Source organism: Lissotriton vulgaris, chromosome 12, assembly GCF_964263255.1.
Source record: "Lissotriton vulgaris chromosome 12, aLisVul1.2, whole genome shotgun sequence".
NCBI classification, from domain to species: domain Eukaryota; kingdom Metazoa; phylum Chordata; class Amphibia; order Caudata; family Salamandridae; genus Lissotriton; species Lissotriton vulgaris.
Window position 1 is genome coordinate 772,030,663 of NC_141700.1, and position 18,502 is coordinate 772,049,164.

The window sequence follows — 18,502 nt, forward strand, 5'->3', positions numbered from 1 at the left end:
GAACAAATAATAGCAATGGGTCAGAAAAAGGTATAACTATCTATGGAAACCGTGTAGTCTCAACAGGGTACAATCACGAAATCCAAGTAAAGTAATTTGTGGTGAAAAAATTTTGTTCCCATCAGATACCCATCCTGTGCCGCCCTACATCATTTGGGATCCTTCACCCGAAGGAAGTGGTAAAACATCCACTATGGATTAGGTAGATTGTAGCCTAACCTATTCGAAAGGTAAACAAATGTGGTGATGGCATCAGGGGGTAATCTGGGGGTAATCTGACTGCTAGTCAGATTACCCCCTGATGCCATCACCACATTTGTGTACCCTTCGAATAGGTTAGGTGAAGGATCCCAAATGATGTAGGGCGGCACAGGATGGGTATCTGATGGGAACACAATTTTTTCACCACAAATTACTTTACTTGGATTTTGTGATTGTACCCTGTTGAGACTACACGGTTTCTACCCGTTGCTATTATTTGTTCTTTGTAAGCGCAGAAGGTACAGCCTTGGGCTTCGACGCGATATGCTCTTTCGGGTCTGGTCTTCGACTCGAGGGCCTTGCTCAACCTTGGCTTGGAGGCCGTAAGCTTTGGTTCTACAGTCTTTTTAGCCTGTAGTCCTTTGCCAGTGTCGCCATATTTGGACGTGGACGGCGTCAGAGTGACGTGCTTCACCGTAGAGACTGGCTTCGGCGCCCCGCTCTTCGGGCCGACGCCCCCTTGTGACCGCCAAAGGGTCGATGACACTTAGACTTGACTGGAGTCGAGGAGTCCGAGGGCGTCGATCCGAGGACTGTTTTCAACAGTTTCGGTTTCGTTTTCGCCTCTGTTGGTTTCGGTTTCAATTTTGGTGGATCGACCGATGGCTCCTTCGAAGTATTCTTAGCCGGGCCTTGACGCGGGGCTATAGAATGTGGATTAAGATCTCGGCTAAGGCCTTCCGGCGATGCCTCGATGTGAGAAGTTGGCCTGATATATGATGCTCACTAGTTCTAGTGATCACCTTGTATCAGTCCAAGCAACCCTTATGGTGATTGGTGTTAAGTCAACCTTATAGACCAGCTATCCTAATGGTAGCATGGACAAAGCAGTCTTAGGCTAAACTCTTTTGGCATGTGAAGCCAGCTGTTTTACCACATATAACCCCTTGAATACCAAATGAAAGGACACCACACAGGTAGTTATGAAAATAAACAAGATATTTATTAACTAACATACACCTCTGAACTCTTTATGAGATCAGAGGGCTAAGCACATGACAAGACTTAAGAAAAATACGTTTAAGTTGCACAATCACAATGTTGCCCTAGGGGCACAACAAACCATATACTAAGTAAGTGGAATGTGAAAGTCGATAGAAGGAATGGAGCTGTCCAGAGGCTGTAGGATCGCTGGGACCACACTACCCTAACTCTAGGTAAGTAATAGGAGGCCCACGGAATGCGTGTGCAGTGTGTGAACTCACACGCGAGATGGGTAACGTCGTCTATGGACAGTACAGTTCAAGTAAAAGGTGAGTACGGACAATCCTGACTAGTTAGGACTAAAACGACTGTGGAACTGGACACTAGGAGAGTCAATCTACCCTTGAGCACCGAAATGCTCTTGTTACCTCACCCACAGGCTGCGGGTGCATAGGTGTGAAGTTGTGTTGGGTTCCGGCGCTGAAGTCTATGGAGCCTGGAAGAAAAGATGCTGCAGGCGACCAGGAGGAAGATGTCCGGTGTGATCCAAGGGTGGATCAGTGAAGAGGAGAACCTGAAAGCAGAGGGGACAATGTTCAAAGTCACTAGCCAGTGACTGAAGTGGAACCAGGAGTGGAACCAGATGTCGTTGTCGCGATCAGGTGAAGAGTGGACGCTTGTCTCTGCAGCCACGTGGACCAGGTGGTGTCCTCGACGACCAGGATGGAGGCACGAGCTGTTCCACGCAGGCTCTCGCGGTCGGAGGTCTCGGATCTGGATTTGGAGTCAACAGGCCTTGGCAAAGGCAACCCACGCGGTGAGTTGAAATAGCGTCTGGAGTGGACCAGGAGGGTCCGGGGTACTTCTCCTTCGCAGGGAAGCAGGGGCCAGTCTGGAGCAAACAGACCAGCAGATTGGATTTCAAGGTTTGTCGTCTAGGAGGTCACTAGCCAGCCGACAAGTGACCAGACAACACGTCGAGCAGCAAACAGGCAGAAGGGCCCCACGCAGATCTCGTGGATGCTGGAGGGCTGGTCTTCGGTGCAGGAGCTGCTCGGGGTCGGGGCTTCTCAGTCCCCAAAGCACTTGGTCGAGGTTACCTCAGAAGTCGTGCTGGAGCGAAGTGCTGCTTCTTTCAAGATGGCCGGTCCCACATGTCTCGTCGCACACATGGATCTCAGCTGTGCTGCAGATGTAGGTAGAGGTCGGAGAGATCTGGGAATGCGGGTGTCGTCGGGCTCTGTAGTCTGGATCCTCGAGGGAAGACGACAAATGGAAGCCGCTGGACGCTGATGGTGCCTGCTTGTGCAGGGTGGACACTCCTTGCCCACAAGGGAGATTTCTTCAGTCTTCTTGGCAGAAAGTCAAAGTCCAGAGTTTCTTCTTGTAGAGTGTCAGTTCAGGATTAATCTAAATCGGAATGGGACCAGCTTCTACCTTTATCCTGCTTAAGGGGAGCTGTACTACGACTAGGTCCCTCCTATGGGTGGGACCCGGAAGGGGGGTGGTTACACCCCCTATCCTTTGTCCGGTCTTGCGCCAGAGCTGGGGCTGGAGAGCCCTAGGAACTGGTTTAGACCAGTGTTTATGTACAGGGACACCTTGTGTGCCCCAGGCATGTCTCATTCCTTTCAGCCCTGTCCTACCCAATACACAAAATTCTGTCTGGGGTGGTGCTAGCACCTCCAAAGGCAGGAAACCCTTTGTCCAAGCCTCCCTCGCTGGAAGGACACCCAGCAGCAGGAGGTCAGACTTGTGTCTGTGGTGGCAGCATCCATTTTGTGATGCTGAGGCTCGGGTTAACTTTAACCGGGGTTCACAGTTAGGTACATGTTGTGTCCCTCTAGAAGGGTGGAATGCTACCCCCGTCTCCAGAATTGGCGAGGGGGTAGTATTCCAATTCGTATGACACCTTACTCGACATGTTTTGATAATGCTATGCCAAAGTTAGCAATAACCGCGAGGATTATAATGCACTTAAGAGTATATGGTATAGCGTTATCATGGAAACAGCTAAAGGACTTGGTTCCGAAAGCTGTAGACAGGCTCAGCTCATGCCAGAGCACTATCTCACATAATTCCATGCACTCTGCCTCCAGGATTGTTAAGGCCTGCCATAGGACTGACTTATAGGAGTATATGTGTCCATTTTAGGTTTAGATATAGGTATACTATATCTAAATCAAAGGGTGATTACACCACCTTGCCCCAGCTGATTGATCAGCCTGTGGTGTCAGATTTGGAGGGCCAGCCAGGGGTGGCATAATACATGCCGCAGCCCCTGGTAGGCCTTGGATTCACTTATGCCCTGGGTACCTATGGCACACTGTACAAGGACTTACAAGAGTGACCCAATACCAATTGGTAAATGCACCTAAGGTACATGGATGTCAATTTAGAGAGAGAACAGCTAGGCTGTGGGTCTGATTAGCAGGCCCACAGCCAGGGAAAGTCGTAAACCAATGAAGCAAAAAGCAAAAATCTGGGGTGACCATAGGATTGCAGACCCTACTCTCCTACACTCGACCTGAGCCTTAGAGAGCACAGTGTCAATATTAGGCCCCGCGACTGCGGGTGGGCCTTGCTCATCGCTCGAGTCGTCATCGACGGCTCCGATGGCCTCTGCGTCCTCTCCTACCTCGACGACGTCTTCATCATGGACGTAGTCTTCATCGTCGTCCACACCAAAGTTAGAGTCTTGCTCCGACGCAGGGTCCGACTGCTGGTCAGGATCCTCTTCATCGACGCCTTAGTCATCGGCCTCGAAGATGTTCTCCGGGTCAGGAGCCGCTTCCTGCGCCGACTGTCGTGCGGCGCGTCGAAGTCGAAGCGTCTTCTTCAACCGGAACTTGGAACAGGCCATACAGCTGGCCTCGTCGTGGTCCGGGGATAAACATTTATTGCACACTGGGTGCACATCAATGTGAGGGTATTTGAAGTTGCAGACGGGGCATCTCTTGAACGGACTCCGTTCCATCGTCGTCGTAGTTTGGGCCTTTGGTGCGAAAAGGCAAATGGCCTTTGACGTCCTGTTCGAAGAACTGGATGAAGTACAGGCACCGAACGAGACATTACCGACTCCCCGAAGGCCTTTTGGACTTGCAAAACGTGTTTTATACCGATTGTGAACTTGAGTCAAGAAAGTACATCCGAACCCAATGGAGGAAAAAAAACAATCTGAAGATGGAGAGGATGCCCATGCGCACTGTAGTCCGGGGGAGGAGCCACCTATCTTGTGATACTTCGAAGACTCTTCCAGGACAACAATGTGCAATCATCCGGACCCAACACTAGGCGGCGATCTATGCACAGATATGAATTCAGCAGTCCACATGCCTCAAACCTTTTGTTTTCGTTCCTGAGGTGGGAATGCTTTTGAACATTCCGTATCCAATGTCGCCCCCGAGAAAGGTAAGAACTCGGGAGGGCTGCAGAGTAGACTTCTCGTGATTGAGCGTCAGGCCCAGGTGCTGGAAAAGATTTAGACCGGCGCTGGAGGATTTGACTGCGCCTGCCATAGATGGTGCTTTCACCAGCCAGTCGTCCAGATATGGGAAAACCTGGTGTCCATGCTGTCGTAGGAAAGCCGCTACTGGAGAGAGGCACTTGGTGAATATCCGAGGTGCCGACTTGAGGCCAAATGGGAGGACACAGAATTGATAGTGTTGACCCGCCACTGCAAATCTGAGGAATTTCCTGTGGCCTTTGTGACTAGGGATGTGGTAATATGCATCTTGCAGGTCTAGAGACGTCATAAAGTCCCCTTCCTCTAGTAGCCCCAGAATCTCCTGGATCGTAACCATGCGGAACAATTGACTCTTCAAGAAAGCGTGGAGTGCCCCGAGATCTAAAATAGGCCTCCATTTCTTCCCTTTCTTTTGTTATCAGAAAGAAGCGGGAATAAAATCCCTTTCCTCTGTGAGCTGATGGTACTCGCTCTATTGCTCCTTTCTTCAACCTCTTGAAGGACCTCTTGAAGGAGTAATCGTAAATTCCTGTGCTGCGTTTTGCGAGGAGGAGTTGTCGGGGGGGGGGGGATTGATTTGAATTCCAACGAATGTCCGAATTGGATCAATTGGAGCACCCATCGATCTGTTGTAATTGATCTCCAATTGTTGAGGAAGTTGTTAGTTTTCCTCCAAGTTTGCTGGAGAAGGTCATTGGCGTCCGCCAGTGGTCTTCCTTTGTTTTTTTTCCCTGTAGTTGGACTTTCCACATGCGGTCTAGCGACCTTGTTGTTGCGGTCGCTGTTGGTATTGCCCTGATTATAGGGTTAAGTGGATCTGTTTTGGTAAGATCCTCTGTAAGAGGATTGACCTCTACACCTGCTCCCTCGAAAGGATTGGCTCCGAAACTGTAGTGTGCCAAGCGCCTTTGCCGTGTCGGTATCTTTTTTGATCGTTTGCATAGCCTCGTCTATTTTCTCTCCAAATAGGTGTTGGCCATCGTAAGGCATGTCCAGTACCTTAGTTTGGACCTCGAGGCGGAAAGATGTAGCTTTGAGCCACCCCTGCCTTCGCAAGACCGCAGCTCCCGCCAGCTGTCTGAAGCCGGTCATTGCAACATCCATCGCACAATCAATAAGTTCCGATGCTGATGTTTGGCCCTCTTTAAGGAGTGATTGAACCTCCGCTTTCACGGTGTCTGGTAGGTCTGCCAGATACGTAGCAATATCCTCCCACAACTGCCTGTTGTAGCGGCCCAGTAGCGCAATGGAATTAGCTACTTTCACGGTCATGGCCGACGTGATGGAAAAGCGTTTGCCAATACTGTCTAGTTTCCTGCCCTCCATGTCCAGTGGAGCTGACAATGGAGATGACAGATTTCTAGAATTTTTCTGGGTCGCCTGGGTGACCACAGAATCTGGCTTGGGATGGCCAGTAAGGCAGGCTGGCGCTGTTGATGGTGCTTTATACTTTTTGTCCAGCCGTGGTACCACTGCTGAGACAGAGGCTGGTGTCTGCATAAGCTGTTTTCCTTGCTCCCATATGTGGTCGATGATCGAATTGACCAGGTTATTTTCCTGACTGGGTCTTTAAAATCGTACAGGAAACAGTGTTTCGTGAGATTCCATCGTCATATGAAATCTTTTGGCCGCTCTCTCCACTAAGTTGTGAAATCCGCCAATGTCTACTGGCGGTGAGTCTGAGGTAACGGCCTCAGGTGAGGCAGGAGAATGAGTGATGTAGTCCTCACCGTCTCTATGGTCAGACTGGTCATCTCGGACCTCTCCATCCTCCGGTTCTTCAACTTCCTCGTCTGAAGATATCCTGCACTGACTCTCCTGACGGATCACTAATGGTGGTGGTCTACGTGAAAATGGCGTCGTTACAGATGCAGCAGGATTAGTTCCCGTTGATGGGGCAGAGGGCGATTCAGGAAATCCCTGCTTGTAGTCTTGAATCAAGAACTGCTAATCTGAGATTATAGACGCCGGAAGGCATACCATAGGCGTGACTTGCATCTGGACTTGTGTATGCACCGTCTCTTCTGTAAATTCCACTGCATCCCCCTCATCATCAGTGCTTTGGCACTTCACTATTAGGTCTGAAGGACTGGTGGCCTGTCCTTCCAGATCCTCATCTCAGTCCTCTTCCTGCAGTAGGCGAGCTGGGGGCAACCTTTGCACCCTACTGTGAGACGTTAAGTCTGGTGTTATTGGTTTTTTCTTCGATGGTGGGATGGTAGACTGCTGAATGGCAGCTGTAGACGGAGAAATCAGCTCCGATTGTTTCCATGGAGTCGATGTCGACGGTGTCGTCGTCGACTGAATATCCATCGTCGTCGTTGGTGCCCTCGTCGGTGTACGGTGCACTCGTCGCCGATGTCTTCGTCGACGGCACGCTCGTTGACGAGAGTGTCCTCGTCGATGACGTAGGTGTCAACGGCTTTGGTTTCGTCGTCGACGCTGATGTCGTTGTCTAAGTCGCCGACGAAATCTTTATCGTCGTCGATAGCTTTTTAATGATGATAATCGTCGACACAGGCTTACCCGCCGTCGACGATGGAGTTGTCGTCGTTGATGAGAAGGCTGACTACGCCGTTGTCGACACCGCCGACGTCGAAACAGACTGGAGACACACTCTTCTTCTGCGTTGAGGAAAGCGTCGACGAACTAGTCGTCGACGACGGCGCAGGCTTCCTGAAGGCATGAACCTCCTTGTCAGACGTTGTGGATTTTGCCTCAGAAGACTTTCTGACAGTCTTTTTAGGAGAAACGTCTGTAGAGCTAGGGGAAGTATCCCTTGGCCTCTTCAAGTATAACTTAGAGGAAACAGAAGCTATCTCACCGTCCTCTGAAGACTCCAGGTTGTCTCTGGTGTTCAGCCTGTTCAGCCAGAGTAGTAGTCGTCCTTCTCTGTCTTTTAGAGTCTTTGTAGAGAAGGTTATACAAACTCTACATTCTTTTCGTATATGGTCCGGATAAAGACAGTACAAGCAGGTTTCATGCTTTTCATCAACATGGAGCCTCTTCTTACCACAAGAAGAGCAAGCTCTGAAGAGACCCTTCTTTTGTTGATCAGCCATAGTAGAACTATATAGAAAATATCCAGTTTCTGTGAAGAAAAGAGTATAAACAAGGAAACCTGAGGAGAACTCAGGTGGAGACTCCCTAGCACAACGTGCGGTAGAAAATCTGAGAGACTGAGGCTCCTGACGAACAAGTTACTTACCTTCGGTAACGCTTTTTCTGGTAGATACTATATCTGCCTGTGGATTCCTCACCTTGTGAATATCCCCCTTGCGCCAGCAACATTCGGAAATTCTATTTCGTAGCCTCGCGCCGACGTGGATAGGACGTCACAGAGACACGGCTCCGCTCGCGACTCCGCTGACGTCACCGACGCCTATAACAGGCCCACGCCGGCGTGATGACATCAGTTCCGCCTTTTTTCCGTGCCATCGAGGCACACGGACGGACCAATGACAGTAGATATATACAAAGCAATATGTACAGTATGCAATAGTCAAGGCAAAACACACAGTGTAAAGCAAATGCAGGAAGCAAATGAAACATTTCCTTGACATCAAAACAAATATACATTACAGCACAATAACTCTGTCATAGAAGAGTGGACAACGGGGAGGCGGGTGGGTCAGTGAGGAATCCACAGGCAGATATAGTATCTACCAGAAAAAGCGTTACCGAAGGTAAGTAACTTGTTCTTCTGATAGATACATCTGCCGTGTGGATTCCTCACCTTGTGAATAGAGTCCCACAGCAGTCCCCACTCCCGGAGGAGGGTGTCCACTCTTCTAAACCAGGAAATCCTGAAGGACAGAGCGCGCAAAGTGGCCGTCCCTCCTGACTTCCGCATCCAAGCAGTAATGCTTCGCGAAAGTATGGAGGGAAGACCAGGTTGCCGCCCTACAAATGTCCTCCACAGGAACACCTCTAGCTAAAGCAGAGGTAGATGACTTAGCTCTAGTGGAATGAGCTCTAATACCCTCCGGAGGCTCCTTACCGGCCAAAGAGTAGCAGATCTTTATGCACAGAACGATCCATCTTGATAAAGTCCTTTTATGGACCGCTCTTCCCTTCTTGCAGCCAGCAAAGCCAATGAAGAGTTGATCGTCCAAGCGACAGTCTCTAGTTCTGTCCAAATAAAAAGACACCGCCCTCTTAGGGTCCAGACGGTGCAACCTCTCCTCCTCCTTGGAAGGGTGTGGGGGAGGATAAAAGGCAGGGAGGGTAATGGATTGACCAAGGTGGAAAGGAGTCACCACCTTAGGAAGAAAAGCAGCCCTGGTCCTTAGAACCATCCGATCAGCATGTATGGTCAGGAACGGGGGCTTGGAACTAAGAGCTTGAAGCTCACTCACCCTCCTTGCCGAGGTAATTGCAACTAGGAAAACTGCCTTAAAGGTTAAAAGCCTCATAGGACATTTATGAAGAGGCTCAAAGGGAGAGCCCATCAAAAAAGTCAGAACAAGATTCAAGTCCCACTGAGGTACAATAAAAGGGGTAGGAGGAAACTTATTTACAAGACCCTTCAAAAATCTCAAGACAACAGGTGACTTAAAAAGAGAGGGCTGATCAGGCAAACAAATAAAAGCTGACAGTGCCGAAAGATAGCCCTTAACTGTGGCAACTGCCAGCCCCTGTTGAGCCAAAGAGAGAGCAAACCGGAGCACATCTGATAAATGGGCTCTCAACGGGTCAATATCATTCTCACCACACCAAACAACAAACCTAGACCATCTATAAGAATAGACAGTCTTAGTGGAGTCACGTCTAGCAGACAAAATGACATCCACCACATCAGGTGTGAGAGAATAGGAAATCAGGTTGCCCCGTTCAATCTCCAGGCATGAAGGTGCAATGTCTGGAGGTGGGGGTGTAGAACCTGCCCCTCCATCTGAGAGAGGAGGTCTGCCCTGAGAGGGAGACGGAGCGGCGGGTGAGAGGAGAGGTGGAGTAGATCTGTATACCACACCCTTCTTGGCCAATCCGGGGCGACCAATATAACTTGGGCCCGGTCTTGGCGAATTTTCCTCAGAACCCGAGGAATCAAGGGTATGGGAGGAAACGCGTAAAGGAGTTGACTTCCCCAACACAACTGAAACGCGTCCCCCAAAGCTCCTTGCATCGGATACTGGAGACTGCAGAATGACGGGCAGTGAGCATTCTCGCGAGTGGCAAACAGGTCCACCCGAGGGGTCCCCCACGTCCGAAAAACGTGTCGAACCACCTCTGGATGAAGCCTCCACTCGTGGTCGGCAGAGAACTGCCGGCTGAGACTGTCCGCACGTACGTTCAGAACTCCGGCCAGATGATTTGCCATCAGGCAAATCTGGTGGTCCTGAACCCAGGACCAGAGACGCAGAGCCTCTCTGCAGAGACACTGCGACCCCACTCCTCCCTGCTTGTTGATGTACCACATCGCGGTCGTGTTGTCCGTCAGGACTTGGATCGACTGACCGCGAAGGGAAGGGAGGAAGGCCTTGAGCGCCAAACGTATCGCCCGCAACTCTAGAAGGTTGATGTGAAGCAACCTTTCCTCTGGAGACCAAAGACCCTTGACCTCCAGATCCCCCAGATGAGCACCCCACCCTAGAGTGGATGCATCCGTAATCACCGTGGCCACCGATGGAGGTAGATGGAAAGGCTTCCCTTGCGACAGGTTGCCTTCCACGCTCCACCAAGACAGATCCGCTGCAGTTTCTCTGGAGATCTTCACCGACTCCCCGAGATCTCCGTTGTGCTGATACCACTGCCTGCGGAGACACCACTGGAGTGCCCTCATGTGCCAGCGTGCATGGTTGACCAGGAGAATGCAAGAAGCCATCAGACCGAGCAGGCGAAGGACCTTCAGGACTGGAACGACCGCTCCAGGGTAAAACAAAGGAATCATTTCCTGTATGTCGCGAATCCTTTGAGGAGGAGGGAATGCACGACAAACAGTAGTGTCCAGTACGGCACCTATGAACAGGTTGCGCTGGGAGGGCACCAGGTGAGACTTGGGTACATTTATCGAAAAACCCAACCTGAACAACAACTGAGTTGTCTCTTGCAGATGATGGAGCACCTTCTCTGACGACTCCGCTTTGATCAGCCAGTCGTCTAGATACGGAAACACAGGTATCCCCGATCTCCTGAGATGCGCTGCCACCACCGCCATCACCTTGGTGAAGACTCGAGGCGCAGTAGTAAGACCAAACGGAAGGACCGCAAACTGGTAGTGCTGTGACCCAACCGTGAAACGGAGATACTTCCTGTGCGACTTCAGGATTGGGATGTGGAAATACGCATCCTGCAAGTCGAGCGACACCATCCAGTCTCCTTCCATCAACGCTTGAAGAACCTGAACAAGGGTGAGCATCTTGAATTTCTCCTGCTTCAGATAGAGATTCAAGATCCTGAGGTCCAGGATAGGACGAAGCCTGCCATCCTTCTTGGGGATCAGGAAATACCGGGAGTAGCATCCCTGACCCCTTTCCTGCTCTGGGACCACCTCTATCGCACCCTTTCGTAACAGAGTTAGAACCTCCTCCTGCAGAAGAGACAGATGTTCCTGGGTGCAAAAACATTGACAAGGAGGGTAAACAGGGGGGAATTCCCGAAAGGGAAGGGCATACCCATTTTCTACAAGATTGAGAACCCAAAGATCTGACGTAACCGATTCCCAATCCTGTAGAAAATGGGTAAGCCGAGCCCCAACCGGACCCACATGATCCTGAATAGCGGATCTAGGGCTGCTTTTCTGCGGCAGGGGGGTTGGAAGAGGTGGAGGAAGAGGAGGGCTGACGTCCACGAGGACGCGCTCTTTGCTTTCCCCTGTACGATCTGTACATTGAATTTTGCTGCTGCTGCTGTTGCTGCTGCTGCTGTTGGCCTTGCCGGAAATTCCGAAAGGAGCGACCAAAGCCCCTGAACCTTCTGCCGGAAGAAGCGCCCCTGATCTGGAGGCCCAAAGACTTCGCTGTTGCCCTGCAATCCTTGAACCGCTCAAGAGCAGCATCCGCCTTTTTCCCAAAGAGACCTGAGCCATCAAAGGGGAGATCAAGCAGAGTCGCCTGAACATCAGCCGAAAAGTCCGATGACTTCAACCAGGCAGATCTCCTTGTCGCAACAGCGGTGCCCATAATTCGAGCCACAGAGTCAGCAGTGTCCAGACCACTTTGAATTACCTGGCGGGCAGCCGCCTGAGTGTCATTGATCACCTCCTCAAAATCCTTTCGGTTTGCTTCAGGAATTTTAGGGGCCAGGATACGTAAGGAGTCCATCAGGGCATGAACATACCTCCCCATTAGGCATGTGGCATTAGTAGACTTTAAGGCCATACTAGCCGATGAAAAGGTCTTCTTTGCCACCTGGTCCTGTTTCTTAGCCTCCTTCTCACAAGGAACCTGCGGAAAGGCACTAAGACTCTTCTTCGAACAGGCAGCCTGAATGACCAGGCTCTCCGGCGAAGGATGTGAAGAGAGAAAAGCCGGGTCCTCAGGAGCGGCCCAAGTCAGCAGTGTCCAGACCACTTTGAATTACCTGGCGGGCAGCCGCCTGAGTGTCATTGATCACCTCCTCAAAATCCTTTCGGTTTGCTTCAGGAATTTTAGGGGCCAGGATACGTAAGGAGTCCATCAGGGCATGAACATACCTCCCCATTAGGCATGTGGCATTAGTAGACTTTAAGGCCATACTAGCCGATGAAAAGGTCTTCTTTGCCACCTGGTCCTGTTTCTTAGCCTCCTTCTCACAAGGAACCTGCGGAAAGGCACTAAGACTCTTCTTCGAACAGGCAGCCTGAATGACCAGGCTCTCCGGCGAAGGATGTGAAGAGAGAAAAGCCGGGTCCTCAGGAGCGGCCCTGTACCTCCTTGCAACACTCTTAGAAACCGCAGGAGCAGACAAGGGTTTCTTCCAGACTTCCATAATAGGATCAGTCAAGGCATCATTGAATGGAAGTAAAGGCTCAACCACCGAATTAGGAGAATGCAAGACTTCTGTGAGGAGGTTAGACTTGAACTCCACTGTAGGCAGAGTCAACTGAAGAAGCTCAGCAGCTTTTCTCATTACTAGATGGTAAGGCTGAATATCCTTAGATGGAGCACCTGAGCCTGAGGGCAACTCCCACTCTGGAGAGAAATCAAGGGTCCCGGAATCCGCCAATTCCTCAAAACAGCTCTCCTCTAGCTCACCTTCTTCAACGTCAGACTGAGAGCCCATATAACTCTGCTCCTCCAGAAGGCGCTGTGCTTCTCTTCTGGATCTCTCCTTAACACGCCTCGCAACCGGATCCACCAGCGGCTTCGACGGATTCGGGGCCGGCGCCGGTATCGAATCCGACGGCACAGAAGAATGCCCTCGAGGATGATCAGGAGCAGGCGAAGCCGGAATCGGCGTCGACGACTTCGGCGGAGCCGGGAAATGCCAATGCGGCGCCGGAGCCGGCATGTAGGGCATAAACGGAGCCGGAGGATAGGAGTGAGGAACTCCCAGGCTGAATGCCAATGGACCCGTGGGGCCCGAAGGCGCACCAGAGGGGTACCATGCCCTTGAGAAGACACCATACATTGCGTTAAGAAACGCAGAAGGGTCCTGGCCTGGAGCAGGAAAGGGCGGCTGAAAACCATCAGGCCGGTCCTGAAGAGGGATCGGATTCGGCTCTACGACAGGCGCGGAATCCACATCCTCCCGGGCCTCTTCCTCATCACGGGCCGGGGACGGCGCCGGAGACGGACTCGGAACCGGAGAAGCTTTCGGAGCCTGAGATGGAGATCGCCCACGCGACTCAGATGGCGAGGCCTCACCTTCATGCTCGGAGACTTCGAGGGTAACCACCTTCGAACGTACCTTCTTCGGTGACCTCGACCTCGAGCTCGAGCCCGACTCCTTACCAGACCGGCGTCGGGACTCATGTCTCCTCTTCTTGTGCTTTTTCTTCGACTTCGAAACATGATCCGACGCCGACTTCGAAGACGACCTCTCTCGAGAAGCAGATCTCGACCTCGCCCTGGACTTCGACCTCGCCCTTCGAGAACGAGACCTCGACGACTTCTCCTTTCCAGCTTTCACCTTCGCAACCAGAAGTTTGGCTTCTCTCTCCCTCAGGGCCTTCGGATTCATCTTCCGACATGAAGAACAATCCTCCACATCATGGTCGGAACTTAAGCACCAGATGCAGTCTTCATGGGGGTCGGTAATGGACATCATTTTACCGCACTCCCTGCAGGGCTTGAAGCCGGTCTACTTAGATGACATTTTCGAAGAAACTGGATACAGAGAAGCAGAATTAACCAACAAAATGGCAACAAAGTACCAAAAGGCTACAGAGATTCCCGATAACCGTTAGCGTCGACGACGCGGAAAAAAGGGAACTGATGTCATCACACCGGCGTGGGCCTGTTATAGGCGTCGGTGACGTCAGCGGAGTCGCGAGCGGAGCCATGTCTCTGTGACGTCCTATCCACGTCGGCGCGAGGCTACGAAAAAGAATTTCCGAATGTTGCTGGCGCAAGGGGGATATTCACAAGGTGAGGAATCCACACGGCAGATGTATCTATCAGAAAGGAAGGTTCTAGAGGGAGGTGATAGCCGATTGGCTACCTTCTGGAGTTTGGTCCTTTTTACAAAAGTAAGAAATAGTGAGAGGTACCCCTTAACAAGAATCAAGGGAAGTAGGGTTAACCAACCAATAAACAGGAAAACTTCCCTTGAGTAGAGTATTGAATTTATAAACTTAGTGCACAAGACAATTAACACAATTCATATATAAAGTCAAAAACCACAGTTTATTAATTACACAATAGGTTTAAAAAACAAGCGGACAATAGCACCACTATACACAAGTAAAAACAGTTAAGAAAATGAGAAAATAAAAATACATGGGATTCAATATTAACCAGCAAAATTGATACGAAAAGACAGACAGCAGTGAGACATAAAATTGTACAGTACTAGGCGTATATTCAAACTATCTGACACCCATGTTCTGTGCACAATAGTATAATGTATCAACACAGGTATCCAAGTTTAAGAATTATACTTGAAAATGCGTCGACGCGTTTCGGTGGTTGGTTTGGATTTGAACCACCTTTGTCAAGACAACACGTTCTATCTGTCGTAATTCTGGGGTCAATAAAATCACCCTTTGGGATCTCCTTTAGATATAATCGAGTTTAATTCTGTTGTAACGGTATATGATCTGGATTTAGTGTGTTGGCATCGTCTTTCCTTCTTGTATTTATGTAACCTGGTTAGTTATACTGTGGCAAGCAAGTGTCCAGTTCCAGTCAAAGAAAATGCACCTTGTGTCATGAGTTGTGTGATCTATTTTGTACTCCAACTTGATGCTCGTTGGAACATTTGTGGTAACAGATTTCTTCAGTGTCTGACTAGCTGGACACTGATAAGTTTCTGTCATTCTCCCTGGGAGGGTAGTAACTGTAAGATGCATTCCCAACAATCAAATGGCAGAGAATAACAAGTACAAATTTAGCAACAGAGACCTCACAATCAAGGTTTATGGGCAAGATAAATAGAACATCAGCCCTCAGTTGTCCCTCAAATCACAATACTGGTTCTAAGAGAGGCTTTTTCAAATTGCTTTGAGGAACTCCTGTGCTGCAAACATCTTCCCAAACGTGCTTACAAGGTACGTTCAGGGCCAAGCCACAAGCTACCAAATTCTGTTGGCAGTGTTGGGTGCAAGTGTTCCCATCTGCTGACAAATGGTTCCTTAGGATTCTTGGAGCTGTAATGAAATGTGAGCAACATAGTGCTGCAGAGAACCCACTGTAAAGTCAACAACCGCAATGCTCACAAACACACACCTGAAACTGAGTGCATGTGCTCCTACCAGCCCAGCAAATCCAACTTGACTAAAGTCAACAAAAGTAAATTGGTCACAAGGATCAGAATTTCAAATCTGCAATTCAGTTCTACAAACAAACGAAGTCAGGAAGTAAAGCGTTTCAGAAACAAAAATGGTAGATGAAGTTAACTATTCCCCCTTGCTGGTATATTAGAAATGAATGGCACTGACAAGTGAATTAAATCGCACTATTCAGAAAAGAATTGAAGGTCACCGGAAACAGGGACTGTTTAGCCACACCCACAACTAACCTGTTCATTAACTGCAGATACTGTTGGTGCTGGAGCTGCTGATATAGTGCTGCAGCTGCTAGCTCCTGCTGCTTCTTCAGTCGCTCCTGGTCCATGTTACCCTGCAAAAGAAGAGATCATTTAGAGCTGAGCGATTCAGTGCCAGAAGCAAATATAAGAAAAAGTGAAAAATGTCACTATGCAGCAGCAATAGTACTGCTATATCCCAAATCATTTTGTTACGTTTTTTCTTGGAGCTGGGGCAGTCTAATATGATTGTCTATAGCTGGTAAAACGACAATACCAAGGCACACCAAATGACTGATCAAGTACTGCCTTTTTTACAGAATATTCTCAGAATAGGAAGAGTTGAGCAGTCAATGAGAAAGGGTACCATAATATATACCACGGAAAACTCAAGTCAAGTCAAATTTGGGAAAAGTGAAGGACATGACATTGTTGTCCTATTCAAATAGACACAGTAAGGTTTTAAAGCACTCTGGTCCTTCAGCAATAATAAAACTCTGAAGTGAGGTGTTACACAGGAACACAGGTACTTAAGCTTTACTCTAACAAGGCCAAACCTGGATACACAGGACAATTAAAACAAGCATTGGCATAGCCAATAGGTTTCGCCTTTGGGACCTTATAAGTATTTAGCCATTCAGTAAAGTGTAGAGCTGATTAACACGATTATACAGTCAGTTTGAAAAATTAAGGACATATCTATATAGATAGCTTTTGCCGAATTATCACCTATAGACATATTCCGTGTACATATATTAGTGAGGAACTGAGACGACCTAATATCATGTAATCACTTATACCTGCATATCAACCTCCACAATTGGATTAACGTGGCCAATGCCTGTCCTGTGAGAAACTGTCCCCTCATGCTCCCCAGTCTCTTTGCCAATTAGATCATGCTGAAACAAGCTCCAAAAGCTTTTGGGTCGGTTCGGAACAATGCTGTTTGAAGTGCCATTTTCAAAGATTGTAAAGTACCATTACAGTGTCAGTTTTACTGTTCACAATACCTCGATAAGTAAAGCACCACTACCCAATTCAATATTACCGTGTTTGTCAAAGCTCTGGTAGATAAAAGATCTGAGGTGGTGGTTGCATTAGAAACAATAACGCTTTTAAAGCACAAGTTACTTACCTTCGGCAACGACATATCTGTAAGAAACAGTAGTTCGTATTAGATTCCTTACCTTAGAATATCCCCAGGCATCAGACTGGATCTGGAAACTTTTGCGTAGCAGTACCCTTGTGCGTCGGCAGGTGTCGTCTGCGGCTCCGCGTCAGTCGCCGCAGTACTTAGACGCCACCCTCGAGCGCTGACGTCAGATCTTATACATAGCTTTTCGGCGCCAGAAACGCAGAGCCATGATAAAAACCAACACTGGTGCCATGAAACTAGGGGCCTGAAAGGGGATGACCTTAACCCTAGATATCGGTTAGCATAACGGGGAGGATGGGTGGGGCGGTAAGGAATCTAATACTAACTACTGTTTCTTACAGATATATTGTTACCGAAGGTATGCAACTTGTGAATCTGAAAGAAACAGGTTAGTATTAGATTCCTTATCTTAGAATAGATACCCCAGCAATACCAACGCCGGTGGTGGGTCTGCGAACTAATGATCCCACCAGAAAGTCCTGGAGAACAGAACAGCCGAAAAAGCCATCTCTCCGGACTTGGCTGTCCAGGCAGTAGGTAATGGGGTGAATGTAAGACATTGTTCTGCATTCTGTCCATCAACTGTGTTTTTTGCAATTTTCACCCCGAGTGGGCTGGGTATGCTCAGACGTGAGTCCCAGGCTCTACACATCACTGGAGTCAAGCTATCCAGGCTGAAGAAGGCTGATAGACAGAAACCGGTCCTTGGATGCTTGATTCCGGTCGAGGAAAGACATGGCTTGGTAGTTCGGGCTGGACTGTTCCCATGAGGCACAGGGTCAAGGCTGATTTGCATATAGCCAGTGTCTGACCTAGGGTAGTGTGGAGTGCAAAAAAACGATGGATATAAACCCAGATCTTTGTACTGGGGTGAATGTAAGACATTGTTCTGCATTCTGTCCATCAACTGTGTTTTTTGCAATGTCCAGGCAGTAGTGTCTTGAAAAATTGTGAAGCGAGGCCCACATAGCTGCCTGACAGATGTCCTGCAAGGGGAATCCCCGACCCAGGGCAGTAGTAGCCGCCGTGGCCAGAGTGGAATGGGTCCTCAGCCAAACAGGAGGCTCCTTCTTAGCCAAAGAGTAGCATACCTTGATGCACAACATAACCCACCGAGAGATGGTCTGCTTGTGCACCACCGATCTTTATTAGCGCCCACGTAACCAACAAAGAGTTGGCCATCCACCCGGAACTGGCGTGTGCGATCCAAATAGAATAAGAGCGCACGTTTTGAGTCCAGACGGTGGAGCCTCTCTTCCTCTTTCGAGGGATGCGGAGGCGTAAAGAAGGTGGGCAAGGTGATGGACTGTCCGATGTGGCAGACTGACTACTTTGGGCAGGAAAGAGGGTCGCGTCCGCAACACAACTTTGTCCGGATGGACAGAAAGAAAGGGAGGTTTAGAGGAAAGAGCCTGGAGCTCACTCAACCTCCTGGCAGAGTTATGGCAACCAGGAATGAAGTCTTTAGAGTAAGGAGAAGAAGAGGTCAGTTATGAAGTGGCACGAAAGGAGCGCACATCAGATAGGTCAGAACAAGGTTCAAGTCCCACTGAGGCATCACAAAAGGGACAGGAGGAAACATGAGTGAT

General features: G+C 49.4%; 1 protein-coding gene across 2 annotated transcripts in view; it reads right to left on the reverse strand.

The window, feature by feature from the left end:
- Window positions 1-18,502, reverse strand: part of GIGYF1 (GRB10 interacting GYF protein 1) — a 1,483,862-nt gene that overhangs the window by 603,928 nt on the left and 861,432 nt on the right. For both annotated transcript variants that reach the window (XM_086946110.1, XM_086946109.1), the window contains one exon: window positions 15,752-15,852. In XM_086946110.1, coding sequence (XP_086802236.1) covers window positions 15,752-15,852 — 101 coding nt within the window. The remainder of the gene's footprint in view (window positions 1-15,751; window positions 15,853-18,502) is intronic.